This window comes from Octodon degus, unplaced genomic scaffold, assembly GCF_000260255.1.
Source record: "Octodon degus isolate 3935 unplaced genomic scaffold, OctDeg1.0 scaffold00134, whole genome shotgun sequence".
Taxonomy (NCBI): domain Eukaryota; kingdom Metazoa; phylum Chordata; class Mammalia; order Rodentia; family Octodontidae; genus Octodon; species Octodon degus.
In genome coordinates this window covers 1,332,717-1,354,867 of record NW_004524710.1, presented here as the reverse complement: position 1 = coordinate 1,354,867, position 22,151 = coordinate 1,332,717, and the positions used below count along the sequence as shown (strand labels likewise).

Genomic DNA, 22,151 nt, shown 5'->3' with positions numbered 1-22,151 from the left:
GACACAAGGCCAGAACATTTCCCATTACATCCAGCTTCACCAGGATGCCAAAGTTCCAGCGCACAGTAAACTCCCTCCCTTTACTCTAAGTTTGCTATATTTTAGTTTTTCTCCTTTCTTCAAGCAAGGATGATGGTTGAGTCAAACAAAAATTAAGTCACTAGGAACCTGTAAGAAACATCTCCAGAGTATATACACAAATATCTGAATGAAGAAATTCTTGTATCAACTGAGACCTGAAGCATTTATTTAAAAATATATTCATTTATTTATACATACATTTTACAATATTAATTTTAATATTCATCAAAACTAAAGTGTTTTTAAGAATTTTTCAAAGTCCCGTACTGAGGCGTTGGCAATCTCTTCACAGAATACCGCATCAGGAACAGACACTAATTTGTCCAAAGAGATGTAGTTAGGTTTTGCTGGGTCATACTGTGCTCTTCCTAAATAGGCAAGAAACAGGTGTCTTTCTTTGACTTTGAGCAGCTTTGTATTAAATACCTAGGGGGAAAAAAGAGATTTTTGAAAACACTACAATAAATGATGAAATACTTGACTATTTTAATAAGTTAAAAAATATAAAGTTGACCACATCCTCAGTAAATGTGAGTAATGGATTTAAATACTGTATTTGTCAGAAAATTATGACTAAAAATACTAGCAGGTCTGGTAGTATAAATCTACAGTCAAACACATGCCTAGCATGTAAAAATTATTACAGAAGCAATTATGATTCAAAACAGATTCAAAGGAAACAGAGTAGTAATAAAATAGCTCAGTGCTATACAGTGGGCAAAGAACATGGATTACCCCAAAATGAGTGTGTCAGAAGAGGCAATCCTCAGGTCCTGCCCCATACTACCTCATCAGGAACTTTGGGAGTAGGGCCAAAAATTTGTTTTACAACCTCATCTAGATGATTCTGTTAACCATTAAATGTAAGAACCAATGTCTGAAATCAAAATCTACGTCAGAAAAAAATTTAGATTTCATAATCTGCAAAGCTCTCCCTAACTTTTAACATTTCTGCTGCTTCCCAACTAGAATCAAGATCAAATGAATCTGACGTGCCTGTGGAGCAGCTAGGGAAAATGTCTCACCCATAAAGCAGGAGAGGGCAGGATCGAGGCAGGTTGTGTCAGCACAGCCTGCTGCAAGACAGGAGGGAGGCCTGGGAGGCCCGCAGGCTCCTGGTGAAGCCTAGAAACCTCTCGCCTGCACTCGCTCCCCTTTTCCTAGTGTTCAAGTAGAAAAGCAGCAAGAGCTCTCTTTGAAAGACACTCTGAAAATCAGCAGTAAGCTAATTTGCCTTGAGAATGATGACCAAAAATGGTACACAGTGTTAACTCAGCATGAGGTTGGTGTGCTTTTGGGAAAAATACCTTTTTCTGTCTGCAAAACAAATGACATCTTTTCTGCTCTCATTTGGTTACTAAATTCCCATTACCACATTACTACTGTAAGATGCAAACTGCTTTGGTTTAAGTATGGTTCCAAGGCAGTGATTTTTGGCTTACAAAATTATACAATATACAGAGAAAACCTCAAGTGACTCTGGCTCCCAAACTAGGGCCAATTTCCTATGAATAACAACCCTGAGGCATTTCGTGGCTTGTGACTAGACACTGGTATACTTCTCCAAAAGCTTGAGTTATTTCATCGTTGGGAATGTGGGCTCTTCCCAGTCCAAAGCTACAGCTCAGACCGAGATGTTTTTGTTGTTTCCTTCTTTAAAAAGTAAACATGGTGGCGGTACAGACCATCAAGGACCACTTCACCATTATCACAAAAATTTCATCCTGTAATGAAAACCTGTAAGTTACTGATCCTCTTTCCTGAGGCTGGACCCCCACTTTGCCTTCAGGGAAAATGATAGTGGAAGGGGAGAGAGAAGGGGGCTCCTGAATACAGCATTTCCTCCCTTAGGCTACAGGTTCCCTCAGAAGAATCACCCTGACACTTTACTTTCCTCTACCTTCTACCACACCTTCTTTAAAATAACTGTAACAGTTACTAATTATAGTTCTCTACATTTAATTAATCATAATCTGTATCTGCCAACCAGAAGTTACTGCATGAGATTAATTTATCATCGTTTTAAGTTAAAACACTTGCCCAAACTTTAAGTCTGTTACCATTTTTCTCACAGCCTTACTGTTATTTAATTGTGTCTTCCTATAAATAAGCTTTTCATTTTTTGTTGTTTTTCAACAATACTGCCCATACATTTAGGAGTCTCTGAATCCCAATTTGGAAGCCACAGTTCTGTGAGTGGGCTGTAGACAAGTTACTGGGGTGCATCTGTCAGTCTAGAGTAGTTGCACCTACTTGGAAAGTTTCTCCCCACTTTCCAAGTACCACTCATTACTGATGAGTACCACTTCTACAGCAGCAGTATATTCTGGTAGAGGATGTTTTTAATTTTTAAAACTTTTATTATTACTTTTTGTTTCATTTTGGTTTTTGAGATAAGGTGTGGTTCTATAGTTGAGGCTGGCCTTGAACTCAGTGATATTTCTGCCTCAGCCTCCAGAGTGCCAGAATTACAGGTGTGTCCTACCACACCCAGCAGGTTGCTAAGGGTTTTTAAATTCAAATGACTGTATGCTAATCCTGGTTCTGCACCTTGTTACTCAGTAACCTTGGAATTACTTAATTCCTCTATATTTGCTTTCTTCTTTTGTAAAACATGGACAGTAATAGTACCTCATATGATGGTTGTAAGAGTTATAATGAATTAAGATAAGCAAAGTGTAAAGACAGAGCTGGCACACTATAAATTCTCAGTAACTGTCATTTCTTGATTCCTATTTTTGTCTCTTCTATATTGAGTCGGATCTACGTAACGAGACCCTGTACACCCTGTAGACCCTGTCTTAAATTCATTAAAAAAAAGATTCTACCATTATATAAACCAATCATACTTTTAAACCCTGTCACTCTGGATTACCTACTGTACAAGATATAGGCTTTCTCTGAGTTCTGTTTCCTTAGTATCCACACAGAGTCTAGCCCAGGATGGATGATCCATTATGAGTTGAAAGAATAAGGTGACTAGTGTCTGGAAAGAACAAGATCAGACTCTCTTGTCATGACCAACTGTCACTGAATTATCCACTGACCCAGGGAAAAACAAGCTGTCATTGCTTTTAAGCTGAAGATTACTTGCTTTACAATTAATTGCTTTATAGCCTAATTCACATGACTGTGCTCCCTAAGGGCATTCACAGCATGATGGGCAAATAATATACAGCTATGTATGAAGGAAGTGGATCAAATGCTGCCAGTCCTACAAGCTGTGTTAAGTTCATATTTCTTTACCCACCTTTATATCAGATAGCAACATGCCTTGTGAACTGAACAGAGGGATCATATCAATGGAGTTTAGTCTGCCATTTGTCTGATATATACTCACTGAGTGCCTATTCACATGACAAATAGCAAAGAAGGCTCATCAATTACTTATTTGTTCAACAAATATGTACTACATGTCTACTAAGTGCCAGGTGTAGTTTCAGGCACTATGGACTTGGCCATGTGTGAACTAGACAAGGTTTCTGCCTTCAAACAGTATTTTTGTGAACAGCAAATAAGGTAGAAGGTAAGAACTTAAAAGGTAAAAACAAAAAAGTCTGATTAGCTAAGAAAATGTACCTACATGTTTGGCACTGTGGTAAGCTAGAATTGTTCTATGCTTTTGTAGTGGATCATTATAACATGGTTGTTAGTGCATGGATTTAGACTGACTGTGAATGAAAATACATGTGGCATTAAAAGGACTTACAGAAAGTGATCTCTTTTTAATTTAAATGGAGGAAAACAACAGAGACTATGTTACATTCTTCTGTCTGATTCTAACAGGCAGTTGTAGAAGTAGGAGTTTGTAGAAACTACAAGAACACTGAGCCATCAGTGGTTCCCCTTGGAGCAGCAGCTGAAGACCCTCAGCCCCAAACACTGGGCAATGGAAGCTGTCACACAGAGCTGTCCCTGCGTACCTGTGGGAACTTGACAATGATGTGGTGTGGAATGTTCATCACATTGTGCACATAATCGAAAGTTGCCGTGGTGTTTCCTTTTATTTGCAGTTAGCATCTTTGGGATTCTCGTGACCATATGCTGAATTTCATTATGTTTAAAGCCAAGTTCAAGACGATAAGCCTACAAGAAATCAAATTTGCTGAGTCATGAGTAGACTAGTATTTCACTAATATGCCAGAGGACACACTGATTCTCTGAAATAACATTTTAAAGCCTAGGAACAGCTAAGTCAAAGACCTCAGGGCATTATGACTTCATTCTTGAGTGACCTGAATTTGAAAACACTCTCCTGAGAATGAGGTTCTCACAGCAAGATATCACCATGAAGGTCACAGAAGGAGCATCCAATTATGAGATGAAATAATAGTGCATAAGGGCAGGCTGGGAAGGTGTCTCTGTACAGACTGGACATAAACAGAACAGCCCTAAGGTTTTCCAAGTGCTTCCTGAGCTTCTGCTCCCAAGCACACCCATGTATATATTAATGAAAATCACATGTCCAGTTCAAGTTGATCAAAAAGTCAGGCATGGTGGTACGCAGCACTCAGGAGGCTGGCTGAGTAGGAGTATTGTTGCAAATTCCAGGCCAGCCTAGGCTACAAAGTGAGTTCAAGGCCAGCCTAAGCTGCATAGCAAGACCCTGTCTCAAAAAGACCAAAAAAAAAAAAAAAGGAAAGTTGATCAAACTAAACACAACAGGGAAGGGCTAGCTAGATAGCTTAGTGGACTAAAGCACAAGGACCAGGGTTCAATTCCCGGTGTGCCATGCCAGGCCCCCAAGGCACACTGAGGAGACTGGGTGTGGTGGTGTGCACCTATAATCCCAGTGCTTGGGAGGCTGAACAACAGGCGGAGCACTACGAGTCCAATCTAGTAATGAGACCGTGAACACCCTGTAGATCCTTTCCTAAAAGTAAAAAAAATTACTACTACAAGTCTGATTTACATAGGGAGACCCTGTGGACCCTGTCCTAAATACATAAACAAACAAAACCAAACAAACAGGGAGTAGGTCCTTAATGGACTTCCCTAGTGTTCAGTATTCCCCCACCAAACCATTGCTCAGATGGCTCTGAACTTCATCTTCTAGGCTTCATGAGAGCAGAAACTATGTTCCCAGGAAATGACTAAGTACAGAACATTTGAGCACATCAGTAAATAGGTCTTACTTAACTTTTTTTTTTTTTTTTGGTGGAACTGGAAATTGAACTCAGATCCTTGCGTGTGCCAGGCAAGCACTTACTCTATTGAGCCATCTCCCTGGCTTCCCCTTACTTAACTTCAAACACTACTCCCAACGTTGCATACTAACTAGTCAGTTGTTTTGGCTTCCTACCATTCTCTCTCTCTTTTTTGTGATACCAGGGATCGAACTCAGGACCTTGCACTTGCCAGAAAAGCACTTATTCCACTGAGCTATCTCCCTAGCCCCCCTACCATTCTCTTAATGGATTGATAGCAAAGAATGTTTGGCATAGTCTGTGACAGAACTAGAGCTGGCAAATGGCACAGATGTCAAGGAGAACGATATGTTGTTTGCCACTCTCTCTTCACAAAACTCTTGGATCCAGCCTCCAAATGCCATGAGACACAGACAGACTTTCATGTTGAGCAACAAAGCAGTTTCAGAAACTGCTAAGAGACTCGGACACAGCCTTTTGTGCTTGGCAACAGGAGCAGCTTAGAGGTCCACCCCACAACTGGCCATTACTGGAGGATGAGGGCACAAGTGTCTACAAGGCAATTTGCTCAGGTATCAACCTGTAGAACACACCATGTACTAAGATACACTGCTTGCTACATGTCCATTATGTATGTTTCTATTACTGTCTTTTAGAAATAACTTCTTTTATAATTTAGTTTTAAGATGATAGTGGCAAAATCTATTCTCTTCATGAGAAAATCCTTAAAGAAACTTAATTCTCAAAACTGAATTCTCTGTCTGGCACCACATGTCACACTGGCCCTACCCCTGGTGTGCTGAGCCGGCCACAGAAAACTGAATTCTCTGAAAACTGTCCTACCTTCAAGTTTTCTTTCACAGGCTCTAGACTTCCAGTCAGCAGCCTTGGAAGACGAACAATCAGATCTCTGGTCTATAGTTGTAAACAAAACAAGTGATTATTACGTGTGCACATTTGACTAGTTTGGCAAACTAAGGCTTTAGTAGACATACAAAACTAAAACTTCAAGTATGACTCAATCAGAGGAATGATAACCTTAGATATAACATCAACGCAATGCTGTTTTAGAAAAAAACCTACTGAAACAAAACTTAAGGAACCAACTGATTGAACAGTATAAAGTGACGCAGCTTTATATTTTAGCCTACCAGAGTAGGCTAAAATCATTTTTGTACAACAGCAGGCAATTAATAGGATCCATAAGGATGAGCTATCTGTTCGAAACATGAGATTTAACAGTTACTAAGTATACCTGCTATGGAAATGTATAAATTCTCTCAATCCTTTACCTTCTTCACACTAAGTTCAAGTTCCTTCTGAAAGAATCCCAGTCTGTTATCCAGTCTTTCCACTGAAAAACTCAGCAAAAACGGTGCATTCTTCACCATCTGTACAATATCTGCTTTACTGAAATTTTTAGACCGCAGATAAGCCACCCTAGAGAAATAATAAACATAATATGACATTTACTGTTAACATTCCAAAGTACCAACTTTTGTTTTTACAAAAAGGATACCACACATACAAAAAACATAAATAAAAACATTTTGAACTAATGGTCCAAATATGGGTAAAACAACCACCCACCATATTGTACAACGGTTTTCACTTACACTTGAACATAGAAAATAATTCTGAAATCCACTAATGAGTAGATTCCTTCTTCAGCTAATATGACTTATTACTTAATTAAAAATTAATTAAGTTCTGTTCAGACTTTTTTTTGCTAAGAACAGAAAAAAATGGCAATTAAAGAAGGAATAAAGAATGCCATATGCCAAAGAAAACCCTCAAACAATGCTGTAACTGAAATTTTTTGTTACTATATTTATTATGCATTTTCATAAATATTTTTGACAGTACATATTTTATTAACTGAAAATTTTTCCTAAGTTTCTGGGTACAAAAATAGAGTAAATATAGAAAGTTTAACTGTTACACGGGCAGCGTAAAATCTAAAACTATAGCAATTTTTTTAAGAGCATAAGTGTCCTTTTTATATCCAGAAAACTATACACATTATATAATATCATCTGAGTAGATAAGACTCAAATTTTTGATGCCAGTGTGTTGACCACAAGCTATCTCAAACCAGGTACACCCTATTCAAAGTATTCCATTCCTAACAACTCTCTCCCAAGGCCAATACTTTTATTAAATGCTAAAAATACTCTAAGACATCTTGTTTAATTCTTCTTTGTGCTTGCCAGGGAAGCACTTACTCCACTGAGCCATCTCCCCAGCCCCCTTGTTTAATTCTTATTAGAAAAAAAAAACCTACTGTGATTCAGATAAATTGCTCAAATTATATCTGAAGCATAACAGACTTTTTTTGGTATTGGGAACTAAAATCAGGACCTTGTGCTTACCAGGCAGGCACTGTGCCACGGAGCTACTTCCCTGACCCCTACACTTAAAGAACCAAAGGTTTACTGACATCAAATAACTGTCTTCTATCACCAAATAATCAGTGATAAAATGAAACTGAAGTTAGGCATGCCTACATCTAAACTTTATAACAGTCCTATACCATGTAATAGCATGTAATTACTTTATAATTAACTAAGTATTTGAGTACAGTATTACTTCTTAAAGTAGCAGGCCCTTAAACAATTGATAAATTTAGCTGCATAATAAAAAACAATAAAACAAAGTTAATAGACAAGTGACTCTTGGAAAAATGTTTGGAAAATGTCTTCAGAGAAGCAATTTTTCTTTTTCTTTTTCTTTTTTCTTTTTTTTTTTTTCAGAACTGGGGATTGAACTCAGGCCCTTGTGCTTTGCCAGGGAAGTGCTTATTCTACTGAGCCATATCCCTGGCCCTTCAGAGAAGCAATTTTTAAAATATATAAATGGATATTTATAAGAAAGGAAAGAAAGAACAAAAGAGATAGGAAGAGGAAGGGAGGGAGAAAGAGAGGGTGGGCCCAATTTTAAAATGTGAAGGAAGGAGCAGCCAAATAGCTCAGCCGATTAAAGGCCGGGGGTTTGATCCCAGGTCTGCCGCTGTGCTAGCCCTGCCCCCAAGGCACACTGAGACCACAACTGAGACTGAGCATGGTGGCACACACCTATAATCCCAGTGCTTGGGAGGCTGTAAACAGGCGGATCACTAGGAGTCCAATCTAGTCTTGCTATATCTTGGTCTTAACCATCCAGCAGAAAAGTATAAAAATGAGGTATATAAAGTAAATCCATATTAATACGATGAGCTGTAAAAGGCTCAAGTCAATAACTTCTGAGGATAACCCACTAATATTATAGACTGCTAGACAGTATTAGATGTTTAGTTGAATTCAAGCACTTATAGTATTTAGATGCCAATAGAGTATTCACCTCTGACAGGACAAAATAAATAAATAAATAAATAAAAATTAAAAGAAAAAAAATGGAAATGGAAAGAAGCAGTCAATGCTCTAATTAACTTTATCTCCTTTTTTTCAATTGTACTTGTTCTTAATTTCTTAAACATTGCTCCAGTTTTTTCTTCTTCCAATTTTATGTGTATATATCTGGTAATATGAATACCTGGTTGTAAGACAATACCATGTATTACAACAAATACTGTGAAATTCATATTACTTTGTTAAGTAAAATTCTGTATGAGTTGTCAAAAATAAATAAATTTAAAAAAGAAAGAATTAAATGTAGGGAGACTGCAGCCAATATTCGAGTTTAATTAACAGGGTTTGACCCCAGTTTTTCCTGTTAACACTGTATAATCCTGAGCTAGTTATTGAACCTCTCTGTGCCTCCCGTGTACAATGGGTACAGAAATAACTATGAGGCAGCTCTGAAATGATCCCCACTTCTAGAATTTATAATTCCTTGGAATAATCTTGAACACCCAGGCAAGCTAGTGTTAGAATGGGCAAGGAAGCAAGGAGTATTCCTGGCAGTCCACAGGAGGAGCAATGGATGTGAGTTTCCCAGGGTCATTGTCCTTCCCCTATGTTGTGACAACCTATCTATCACACAAGACTGTGTGACAGGGGAATATATTCCATGACAGGGAATCAAACACAGGACACTGCACTTGCCAGGCAGGCACCGTGCCACTGAGCTATATCCCTGTCCCCCAAACACATGTCTTTTATATCAGAAATCTAGCTAAGTGCCTTGAATATACAAGGCTGAAGGGCCGGCAAGATAGCTCAGAGAACTAAGCACCTACTTAGGCAAGTGCAAGGACTGGGGTTTCATCCCCCACTACCACGTGCTTTGCCAGCCCCACCCCTGGGCATGCTCAGCTGGTACCAAGTTCAGGCATGGAAGTGTACACCTGTAATCCCAGCACCCAGGAGTCTGAAAACAGGAGAAGGACCACTATGAGTACAAGCTGCATAGTGAGATACTGTACCAAATACAATTTAAAAAAATAAATTACATAATGGAGTTTTTTCAATTTTTTCATACTTCAGAGGACACACATTAGGCTATGTGGGTTTGAAAAACTGCTGAGCTCTCTGAACCACAGGGAGGCTCCATATCAAGGTGGAGGATAATATGGGGGGTGAGGAGGACAGGCATCCTGGAGTGAACTGATGGCCTAAGGCAAAGGATTTTTTTTTTTTTCTTTTCTGTATTTAGGACAGGATCTATATGGTCTCACTACATAGATCAGACTTGTAGTGATCCTCCTATTTTTAGCCTCCCAAATGCTGGGATGATAGGCGCATGCCACCACATGCCCAGTCTCAACTGCTGTCTCAGTGCATCCCTGGGATACAGCCGGCACTGCACACTGGGAATTGAAGCCGGGCCACTGCGCTCTGCCTAAGCATATGCTTTAGACTGCTGAGCTATCAGGCCGTCCCTAAGACAAAGGATTCCAAGGGGAGATGAGAAATGCACTGACTGATTTGGCTGTAGGTGATTTATGTGGATGCTAAAAGAGAAGCCAAAGTGGTGCAGCATTTCTGACTTAGGCAGTAAAGTAAACAGAGTCCATTCAGCAAGTCCAGGAGTACAGGCTGATATAGGTGAGTGCTGGAGGTGATGATGAATTCAACATATTAACTAAAGGACAAAGAATGTCACTTATCTTGGTATTCCCAAGGCCTAGTAGGATCCTTACATCACAAATCAACAGTTTCACTGTAAAGAATCACAGAGATTCTATAATTACGTGATTGATAAATGAAGTTAAAAGAAAGTTTACAAAAGTGCTACTTAAAAGAATAATGAAAACAGTCACCTTACACACAGGATTGTTATGGTTGTTTTGTCTGCTGTCCCTTGAATGTGTCCCTCATGTAGTCATTGGGGCAGGCTTCTACAGTTTGTGATTAATTAATGATCCAGTGCTGGTATTATGGGTATGAATCCTACCCCCATCTGGAGCAGATTGCCTGAATACAACATAAGGAAGGGAGAGGGCTTGCTAACTGCCACAGTCACTGCTCTTCCCTTTGCTCTTAGCTGTTTTCTACCACCATGAACTGCTGCCCTCTGCCAAGTGGAACTCTGCCTTGTAGCCAGCCAACTACAGACTGAAACCTCCACTATGAGCTAAGTAAACCTTTCCTTCCTTAATTTTGAGTGTCATGTATTTTGTCCCAGCAATAAGAGAAAAGTAACTGAGACACAGGACTAAGCAAATTATATAATATTTGCCAAGAGAATGTCAAATGTCAACCATGAGAAAAGGACAGAAAAAACCCCACAATTATGCTTTCATGACTTCCAATGCACTGTTCGATAACTCAGCTATTTGTTGATGGACTGTTTTTAAAAAAACTTACTCCAGTTCCTAAAGAGATACAGTGAAGTACCAACTCAGCCATACATTGAAAAAATAATGGGTAGGTGAATAAAAGAACTGTTTTCAACATTTAAATCAAGGTCTATAACAACAACATTCATGTTCACTGTCTCTGCAGGTCTTCATACAGCAGACACGTGAAACATTTCTTCCACATATATTCCCCATCACCACTTACGAGACTCATTCTAAAAATCCTACCTGATTTTAAGATTTTCAAGGTCTTCGGAGAAAATAGCATAATTTTTAGTCAGGAAGGTCCCCAGTTGGTTATCTTCTAAACCCACATCCTTGAGAAACAGGAGTATTTGCTTAATGTCTTTTTCAAAGTCCAGTCTTAGGAGGAGGTTGGCTGCGTCTGGGTGTTTTTCTATCTGGGACAAATTCACTCCTGTAACACATACAAATACTCCTTGAGCATAACTTGTTAGACCAGCCATTAAAGCTCATATATATAGATGCCAGAAATTACTAATGAATAATGCATCCAAAGGAGAACTTAGATACACAAATAGAAACTTCTTTTTTTTAAAGACAGGGTCTCACTATGTCATTCTGGATGGCCCTGAACTTGCAGCAGTCCTGCATCAACCTCCCAAGAGCTAGGATTAAAGATGTATACTACCACAGCTGGCTGGCTTCTAAATATTTTTAAACTAAATTAGTTACAGAAATAAAAACAAATTGAGTTATATTTATTTTGATGAAAAATACAAAAGAAAACAAGAGTATTTGTGGCTAAATTTACCCCCAAAGACAAATTCAGTAGTCCATGTCAACACTGGACCATCATCTTTGTGTATGATTCCTTAAATATTGTCTGCAGGATGTCTGAAGAGTCCCTGATGATCTCCACAGAACCTGCTAATTCTGTATTTTATTCTGTGAATAAAATGTTACTTTGAAGCTTTTGTTTCCTTATTTTAATTAATTTTTATTAATATATGTTTGCATACATTTACATTTCTTGTAGGAAGCTGGTACCTGTATGTAACATATCCCAGTTCTTTTTTTTTAACCTTTCCCCTTCCCCTTTGTCCCACTCCTTCATCCCCTTCCCATCTGTGTATGATCTACAGTGGACCCTTGACTTAGGAACTCAATTCATTCACAAGGGCTGGTTGTATGTAACTCAAGGTGGTTGTAAGCTGAGACTAGTTTTCCCATAAGAAATATTCCCAAAGCACCACTTAACCAACCTTTTCATAATAAAAAGGATTGTAGGGCTGGGAGATAGCTCAGTGGAGTAAGTGCCTGTCTAGCAAGCACTAAGTCATGAGTTTGGTCTCCAGTATCAAAATAAATAAATAGGATTGCATAGTGTGCATAATTTACCAGAAACAACTTGTAATTTTCTAATGTACTCACTAAAGTTATAAAATGTGCCTCATTTACCAAAAACAATCCCATAATGTATTCACCAGTGAAGCTGACATCTTGGCTTTCAGGAAGATAGAGTGAAATGGAAGGTGGTTACTGTTTGAAAGGAAAGTCCCCTTCCCAGGAATCCTGCTCTTTGGTGTCCTTTCTCTCCTTGATAGAGTCTGCAGTCCAGTAGGACTTGCTTCTGCCTTACTAGAACTAAAAATCTTTCCAGAACGAAAAACTTATCTAATGTTGATCTTTTAACACTTTTGTAGTATGACATGTCGTTGTTTTTAAGCAAGTGGATGCAACACTTGGCTTTTTCTCTGGTGGGTCTTGTCTACAAAAGTTTGTAGCTCTGTCCATTCTGTCAAGATTTCTTTATTTCAGAACTTTGCTGCACCGATTACGGCTATCTCCTCCTCTTCTGAAAGCTCTTCTGGGCTGGGATTTGGCTCAGCAGCAGAATGCTTGCCTTGCAAGCTGGAAGCCCTGGGTTTGGTCCTTGGCACCAAAAACAAAAAAAAAAAACCTCTCCTAAAAAACAATTCAGCCAAAAAAGTACAGTAAAATCAAAAAAGACCAAAAACAAACAAGGCAACAGAAAGCTCCTCAGCTGCCATTCTGTTGCTCAACCAGAAGTTGCTGGAGTTCCTCTGTAGACAGTTCCTCTGAGTGCTCCTCAACATCACTGTCTACCTACAACCCATGGGCATCACTATAGTGATGGTGTCACCACTCACAGAGTCAATTGAAGACTCAGGCTCCTCTGCACAGCTTTTGAAGTCTATTGCCTATAATTTTAGGCCACATTTTCTTCCAGGAATCTCAGTGTCATTAAAGGGACATTGGCCCAAGATTGCTAATTAACCCCACACAGGAAAGGGTATTGTAATGTTTCTTCCAAAATCCTCTAAGGGTTAAATCTGTATCTGAGACCATCTGAAAGCATTTCAGGAAGAGTTCTTTGGTGTATAGCTTCTTAAAAGTTAGCTGTACCAGTAGTTACATTAGATGGGAGAAAACTGACTGAGAGACATGGGAATTCTTCAGCCAATTTTTCTTCCAAATCTTGTGGGTGAGCAGGAGCATTATCGCAGATGGGGAGTCTTGAATGGTAAACACTTGTCCTCTAGCTACTTCTTAACAGCAGGACAAAAAGCCTCCCTGATGCAGGCACAAAAACGTACTTGTTACCTAGGGTTTTGTGCTGGATCTCCACATGAGCCCTCGCCAATTTTTTTTTTTTTTTTTCTTTTTTTGTGGAACCCCAGAGATTGAACAATCCCTTTTCAGGCCTTGAACCTCTTGCTGGCCTTAGTTTCTGTTTTGAGCACCAAGCATGGTGCCTTGTAGCCACATATACTTTTTTTTTTTTTTTCCCCAGAACTGCGGATTGAACTCAGGCCCTTGCGCTTGCCAGGGAAGCGCTTATTCCACTGAGCCATCTCCCCGGCCCCACCAATTCTTTATAACTTTGTTTTCTGAACATTCTAGGGGTCTCACAGTGATAAATCAAGTGAGGTTTAATCTTGAGGTCACCATTGGCATAACTGGCACATAGCAATAAAGTTAACCTATCTTTTGTAGTCTTGTAGCCTGGGCTTCTCTTCTGAGGTAACGTATGTTCTCCTGGGCATTTTCTTCCAGAAAAGGCTAGCTTCATCACAGTACAAAACTGGATGAGTACAAAAGCGATTTCTTTGCATTACCATTTAGAAGTGGTGTATATAATTTTCAGCAGCCCTTGAATCAGCACTGGCTGCTTCACCATGTGAAGTTACACTATGAAGTTACACTATGAACCTCAGTTCTCACTTTAAAACTGAAACCACCTTCAAAAGCATGAAATATTTCACCATTATCACTCATTGATGAATTATCCTTTACAAGGATAATCCGCATTTATAGCCCTAGCTTTTTCACAAATTATACTCAACTAGGCTATAACTTGCCATCTGCCTTTCGTTTATCCACATTAATAATAGGCTTCCTGGGGCTGGGGAGATAGCTCAGTAGAAGAAACACTAGCCTGGCAAGCGCAGGATCCTGAGTTCAATCCCCAGTACTGAAAACAAACAAACAAATAAACAAAAAAACCACACAGACATCATAATAGCCTTCCTCCTTGTCTGATAGTGTTGATCATGACAATTAATTTAGGTAACACCTTCAGCAGCACTAGCTTCCTTATACAAATGATTTCTGTATAAGATTGTTGAGATGTTGGATTTTGACATGCTGTACATATTAGTGGGATTAGTCATACAATGCCACTCATATTTGTCTACAATGTCCTTTTTAACTGTGATTGCTTTCTATATCTTCCTTTCCTTCATTAGCTTTTTTTCTAGCTTTCTGGGGATATTTTGATGGCAGTAATGGTAGCAATTATATAAATCATGGACCAAAATCATGTACACACACACACACACACACACACACACACACACAATTTAGGCTCAGACTGACACTTTTGTATACACACATACATTTCTCTGGCATTGTGAACCTTTATTTACAACTGCACAAGTGTCTGGCATTCAGGTCATAACACAGGACTTTAGTCATAAGTTAAACCTTAAATTCCAGTTCCAATCCAAGTTGCTCATATGTGAGGCCAGCTGCAACTCAAGGGTCCACTGCATTTCTTTACTTTCTATTGTCTATCCTTTACTGTATTTTGCTCTTTATTCATACCATGTGATATTTAAGCTGTGTCTGATTTATTTTACTTAACACTATGGTCTCAAGTATCTATTTTCCTACAGATGCCTCTTAAGCTTATCCTTTGTGGCACAACTCTATACTATAGTGTATAAATACTTCATTTTCTTTATCTATTCATTTGTCAATAGACATAGATACCACTTCCAAGAGTTAACTTTTATGAACTGTGCTACTATAAACATAGGCATGCATGAATTACTGTAATATGGTATCTTTAACTTTTGGGAAGATATACAGAAGGGAAATAGCTAGGTCAAATAGAATTTCTGAATTTTTTTTTTTTTTTGTGGCAGGCTCAACCCGCCCTGGGGGCGGTGCTGGCGCAGCATGTGATCAAATGGTGGTCCCTGTGCTTCCATAAGCTTGCCTAAGCTGACATTTTAGACCACTGCGCTACCTCACTGGCCTACTAGTTTTACTTTCTTGAGCACTCTCCATAATAATTTCCTTAGTAGTTGTACTAGCTTATATTTCCACCAACAGAAAGGTTCCTTTTCCCCACAGCCTTGACAGCACTTACTACTTGATTTCTTGATGATGACCATTCTTTCTGGGCCAAGATGGAATCTCAGTGGTGTCTGAATCTGTATTTTTATTATGGCCAGCAACACTGAGCATTTCATCACATATTTACTGACCATTTGTACTACTTCTTTTGAGAAGTACATATTTAATTCAGTTACCTATTTTTTGATTGGGTCTTTTATGGGGGGAATCTAAGTTTTTGAGTACTTTATAAAGTCTTAATCAATGGTGGCAAACTTAGGGCATACATACTGTAGCAGTCTGTCTGTAACACTGAAAGCTCTGAAAGGTTCACCATCATTGGTCCAAATATTAGTTGTAGGGAGCCACAGAAGCTGGAAATTGATGACACATGCAAAGCAAGGCAAAGCTTGTCAGAGAACAAAGAACTCTGACAATCCATATGGACAAGCTGCTTCAGTCCAGAGAACACCAAGCCCCAAGACAATCCAAGCAATGGGGTACCAGGCAAAAGTGATGTCACATGACATCCACTAAGAGTATAAATAAATGCTCTACAGTGGTTGAGCAGTTCTTTTCCTCCCATCTGGAGAGAGGGCTTCATGTGACCTCAGCTTTCGGTCTCCTATCTTTATTTGTCCATCCTCTTGCGGTTCTTCTCTGGGAACTTAAAAGAGCTTCATTGGACCAGATAATTAGTACTCTAATAGCTGGAAAGGTTTTTTCCTATTCTGTAGTTTATTTTTTCACTGTTGTTTCTTTTGCTGTGCAGACATTTTTAATATGAGATGATTCCATTTCAGTACTAGTTCCTGTACAACTGGGGATGTCTTCAGAAAGCCCTTGCCTATGCCTATGACTTAAAGACTTTTACCTATTTCACCTTGCAGTTGATTGTTTCTGTTCTAACATTTATTCATTTGATCCATTTTGGTTGAATCGTCTTTATGTGGATAGCCAGTCTTCCCTTTATTTATTTATTTAGGACAGGGTGTACAGGGTCTCACTGCGTAGATCAGACTCGTAGTGATCCTCCTGTTTACAGCCTCCCAAGTGCTGGGATTACAGGTGCGTACCATCACGCCAAGTCTCAATCACAGCCTCAGGGCGCTCTGGGGACGGGGCTGGCACGGCAGGCCAGAGGATCGAACTCCCAGCCCCTGCAACTCCAACTCCATTTATTAAAGGCTATCTTTCTCCAGTGTATATATTTTGCCCCTTACCAAAGATCAAATAATTGGGTAATGGTAATTGAACTCAGGATCTCTTACTTGCCAAATAGGCTCTGCACCTCTGAGTTATATCACCAGCCCTAAACATGGTAGCTTTGTAATATAACAAGTTTGGGATTATGATGCTTTCCACTTTGCTTGTTACCCAAGATTGAAAAACATTATTTAAAAATATGCATATAACCTCCTTAACAGACATAAAAATGACTCAATGACTTAGTCATCACTGGCATGTCTAGGTCTTCAATGTAGAGATGAGGACATGGGGGAGCTTTCTATGCAAGGATGAGTACACAATCCTCAAGAATTCAACAAAGCAGAAAGCATATAACCTTCCACCTTCAAGTGCCCTTATTATTAGGCAATCTCAGCACAGTAAACAAAGAATAGGAAAGAGAATGTGCAAAAAGGGGAGAAACTAACTTATTATTTTAAAGTATTCTCTGCTTTCAGATAATAGATTTCAGGGAATCAAATTAACCTAAAATTCAAAATTTTCACTAAAATGAAGTATTGCTTTTAGTTTTTCTACAATTAAAATAAAAATAAATATGAAAGGAAAAGTTTTCTCATATTTAAAAGATATACAGATAATATGAAGCCTGGAGTTTAGACTCAAAGTTCATCATCTTTCAAGTATTTCTTCAGGTTAAAAGTAACTCCTACCCTAGCCAGGTACAGTGGCTATATTTATAATCCCAGATTCTTAGAGGCTGAGTTCTAGCTATGCTTAGGCAATTTAGTGACTTACAGATACACTGTCTCAAAATGAAATAAGGGATAGAGATCTAGCTCAGTACAAAGGCCCAGATTTGATTCCTAGTACTGAAAAAAACAAAAAAAAAAACAAAAAAACAAAAAAAAACACCAAAACGAAACTAATTTCCAGAGGCAACTTTATAGTCTTAAATATAGATCCCTGGCACTGCATGCCATGCTGGCCCTGCCCCCAGGCGCGCTGAGCTGGCAATGGAGTCCAGGTGTGGTGGTGCACACCTATAATTCCAGCATTAGGGAGGCAGAAATCAGGAGGATCACTAGGAGTCTGAGCTGCACAGTGAGACCATGCACACACACACACACACACACACACACACACACAAATTATAGTCTTAAACATAAAAACAATGAAATAACATCATTTCCTTATTCTTAGTGTCCACAACCAGCAAAATAAAATGATATTCATTAGATCCAAATATATTTCTAAATCTGAATTTCTTGATATTAAATAGGTACTGATATAAGATGACCACAAATATCAAAACTAAATGCACACACATGCACTTATATATACAGAATATAGATGAGAAAAAGACACAGTGTGAATTACTTTCCCATACAGTAATAGCATTTTAAACCACTGAGAAGAAACACTACTGATTAAAGTATAATGGGACTGCTAGCTATACTTTATTTTTACTTTTGTATATTTAGGATGGGGGTACAAGGTCTCACTGCATAGATCAGTGCTAGCTATACTTTAAAAAAAATTCTTTTTGCATTTTACACAAAAGTTTTAGGTAGGTTAAGAATCTACATGTATATTAACTTTAAAAACACAGAACATTAAAAATAATGAAGATAGGAATATAAGTTCTATGTATGGCTTTCTGCATGACACATTATTTGTCTAGAAAAAGGTCTGAAAAGCTAGTCAACAAATTGGTGATAATGGTTACCTCTGAAAAATGGGGCTGGAGACAGGATAAGAAATCTTTCTCTATAAAACAGTACTTTTAACAACTAGGGTTTTTTTTTTTCTTTTTAACAACATAAAAGTAACAAAAGAAAAACATCCAATTTTTGGATGGATAAAGAAGCTGGAAGCTACTTCCAAAGACCCTGATAAATGGGAGAGGTGGAGAGCATTACACATAGCATAAAGGACTCAGACTTCACATTTCACTACATATCAAAGCTCAAAACATGTGCTGAAGGCCTTCTCAGCATGAGCTGTCACATCTTGACTGTGAGGACATTGAAACCCCAAAGAGTTGCTTTGTAAGTACAACAGGAAAGCATACTGTTCAAATTACTTGAGCACACACATAATTTCATTAATAGTCACTGAGTGCCTTCTCTGGACCAGGTACTTCTCCTAAACACTGGGGAAAGAAACAATAAATAATGCATGATCTAACCTCTCAGTGACCATTCTGGTTGGGCTTTATCTCACTAGTTTAATATCTATAAATATTACCATTATAGCCAGTACATTAGGCAGGGTCTGGCAGTGAACAGATACCAGTCCAGAAAGCTCAAATGAATTAATGAATGACTCAATTCAAGGGTGAGCAGAGTTAAGGGAATACACATGGCATGCCTAGCTCCATAAACAAGGAGGCCCCAGTGTTTACCTCAGCCCAGAGGGAGCAGGAAGCTATTAAAGAAGGGCTGCTAAGGGGCTGTTGTCATGGATTGAGTAGTTACGAGACCCAAAGAAAGGGAACAGGAAAAATAGCCACACCTGGGTCATACGGCCTTCACCCTGTAGGTATATGGCACTGAGTGTACTGTCTGGCCAGAAGCCAGCTGACCTGGGGTCCTGGTGTACAGGGGTAGCCCTCTGAGATAGAGAAGAAACTAGAAAGGTAGGAAATAGATCTGCTGAGCAAACAAAGAACCTTGGCTCAAACACATTACCTGGCACTGCAATGATGGCTCCGTCAAGCTACTGCCAGGACATGTTGTTGAGGTGTCAGCGTACATACAGAGGAAGGAATGGCTGAAACATCTTCCAAAGCTCTAACTCACTGATGGCAACCTTTCAGAGCTTTCAATGATACAAACAACCTGAGTGCCTGGGGCTCACCACCACTGCTCTAAGTAAATTATTTAAGTCATGGCCATGTCTTAGGTTTACCTTGCAGTAACCAAAACAACTGGCACAGGCTATGAAAGGTACTACAAAGGGAAACCTTGCCTGCTCACAATGCCACCATCTCTTACCTCTGAACTCACAGAACACTCTTTAAAAATTGTATATATTTTGGGAATACAAGAGATGTTTACATACTCAACAGCTGAATGCTTACGACAATCAACATATCCACCAGTGCATGAACTATTCTTTGTTGGAAGAACATTTATTTAAAATCTACTCTGAGCTATTTCTAAGTCTATACATTAATGATACACTAATACATTATAAACAGTAGTCATTATGCTGCACTGTGCATCTCCAGAACTCTCCCTCTAACTTAAACCTTGTGACTTGTGACCAACATCTGCCACTCATCACCAGTTCTAGTCCCTGCTCGAGTCTGGCATTTTAGCTTTCATATATGAGATCACAGTTTGTCTTTCTGTTTTCATTATTCCATGGAGCATAACATTCACCAATACTGCAAACAGCATTTCCTTCTTTTTAAAGCTGAAATGTGTATTACTGTGTACTTACAGCACATTTTCTTCATCCATCCATCCAGCCAGCCAGCCAGGCAGTCAAACAGCCAGCCAGCCATCTGTTGATGGACACTTAGGATTGAGGTAGGAAAGAAGAAATAAACTAAGTAGAAAGGTGACGAGGAAATTGAGATTTAGAAATTGTACTTTGAAGAAAAACTGCAGCCTCAGAACACACATCTGGTTTATTTGTTTTTTTCCTTCTCCCAAAACAGCAACTGAGCAACTCTCTTTCCACTGCAAATGGGTCTGCTCAGGCCCTTTTACTTGCAAGTGGTTCTCTTCCACACAGCAATGGAGCAAACCTTTGAGATTTCCCCAAGGAACAGACCCTTATTACATCGTTAGTGATAGGCCATCATCTCCCACCAAGACTTATACACTGTCAAATCCCATAGATTTCCAACTCCCAAAACACATGTTAAATCTTGCCACCACTGTGACATCCTCATTTTCTTCAGTATTTGCACTTTGCTCAGGAGCATCTCATATCTCCCCTAATCCTTCTTGTACCTCTTTTACAGAAGCATCCTAAAAATTCTTTTTTCCTGAAGGGAGTCAGAAAATCTGTGTACTTATTTCAGTGGGGTGGCTTAAGGTCTCTACTTCAGGCTTGGGGACCCTCGGGCCTAGTGTGGATATTACAGACAGTGATGCTAGGTAGAAATATTATAGGCAGTCAGAAAGGGTTAGGCCATTGAGGAAATCAGTGCAGAGGATGAGCACATGTGGCTAAAGATGCATCCATGCAAGGTCAGGTCTTAAGATGGAATGGTCAGTCCTACATGTCTCCTCAAGGGATAAGCAATGCAATATAATTAGTATCACACACAACAAAGCCTAGATAAACATCAGTCACCCAAATTGGTGACCAGAACTTCTGAGTCTTCTTTTTCAAAACATCCTTATTCTGTCCATGTATACTTGCTACGTGACTTGCCACTGGATCAACGTTACCAAAGCGACCATACATGTTATCTCATAGGTTGATAATAGTTTTGTTCCACATTGTATTCACTCATGATCTGCTCTATAAAACTTGTGAGAAGTGGGTTCATTGACTATCCACTTTGGGGGCCTCTGCTGTGTCTCAGGAGCTCTCTCTCTCTCCAAATTTTCCTACTCTCAACCTCCATTGTTCCTCAGAGTTCATTCTTTGATGATGGGGAGTGCAAACTCAGCATATCTGACACCTGGCAGGTTGGGAGTTCTATTTCCCCTATATCATTTGGAGATCCTGTATCACAGTGACAAGATACAAACATGTGAAAGAGCTCTAACATTAGAAAGATTTTCATGACCAACAGAGTTGATAAGAAAGCTGTTAAGTTAGGAGGTACAAGCTGTAGTTCTACAAGTGAATAGCCCCTAAACAAAGGTAACTATTGCAGGAGAGAATCAGACACATGAAAATGCAAGGGGAAGGGCTGGAGAGATAGCTCAGTAGTCTAAAGTGTCTGCTTAGGCAAGCTTAGGCAAGCCTAGGGACCACGGTTCGATCCCTGGCACAACATGCCATGCCAGCCCCGCCCCCAGGGCAGGCTGAGCGGGCCACAAAAACAAAGAGGGGAAAATTCACAGATAAGGCACTAAATTAGAGGTAACAAATAAAGGGGAAAGCAAGAACTAAGGATGACCCCTAACAGTTTCTAGCAAAGCAAAGATTTTTGTCCTCTCTTGACCAAATCAGTTCTCCAAAACATGGAGCGAGGTGGGATAAAAGGAGGATGACAAAAATAAGCTCCTTCTTTTTTTTTTTTTTAAAGGTGTAAACATTTATTTAGCTCACAGTTTGTAGAGGTTTCAGTCCATAACCAACTGGGTCGAAGGAGTGGATTCACAGAGGAGAAACAGTTCATGGCAGGCAGAAGTCAGCAAAGCAACAAATGGCTACTTAGGGCAGGTAGCACACCCTTACCACTATTGCCCTTGATG

At 39.2% G+C, this 22,151-nt stretch overlaps 1 protein-coding gene across 1 annotated transcript in view; it reads right to left on the bottom strand.

Annotated features, from left to right (window-relative positions):
* Positions 1–275: 275 nt before the first annotated feature.
* Mterf3 (mitochondrial transcription termination factor 3) overlaps positions 276–22,151 on the bottom strand; it is a 27,989-nt gene continuing 6,113 nt past the window's right edge. The window contains 6 exon segments of the mRNA XM_004641294.2: positions 276–507; positions 4,005–4,076; positions 4,078–4,167; positions 6,072–6,143; positions 6,521–6,668; positions 11,197–11,386. Of these exon segments, the coding sequence (XP_004641351.1) occupies positions 313–507; positions 4,005–4,076; positions 4,078–4,167; positions 6,072–6,143; positions 6,521–6,668; positions 11,197–11,386 (767 nt within the window). The 3' untranslated portion in view covers positions 276–312.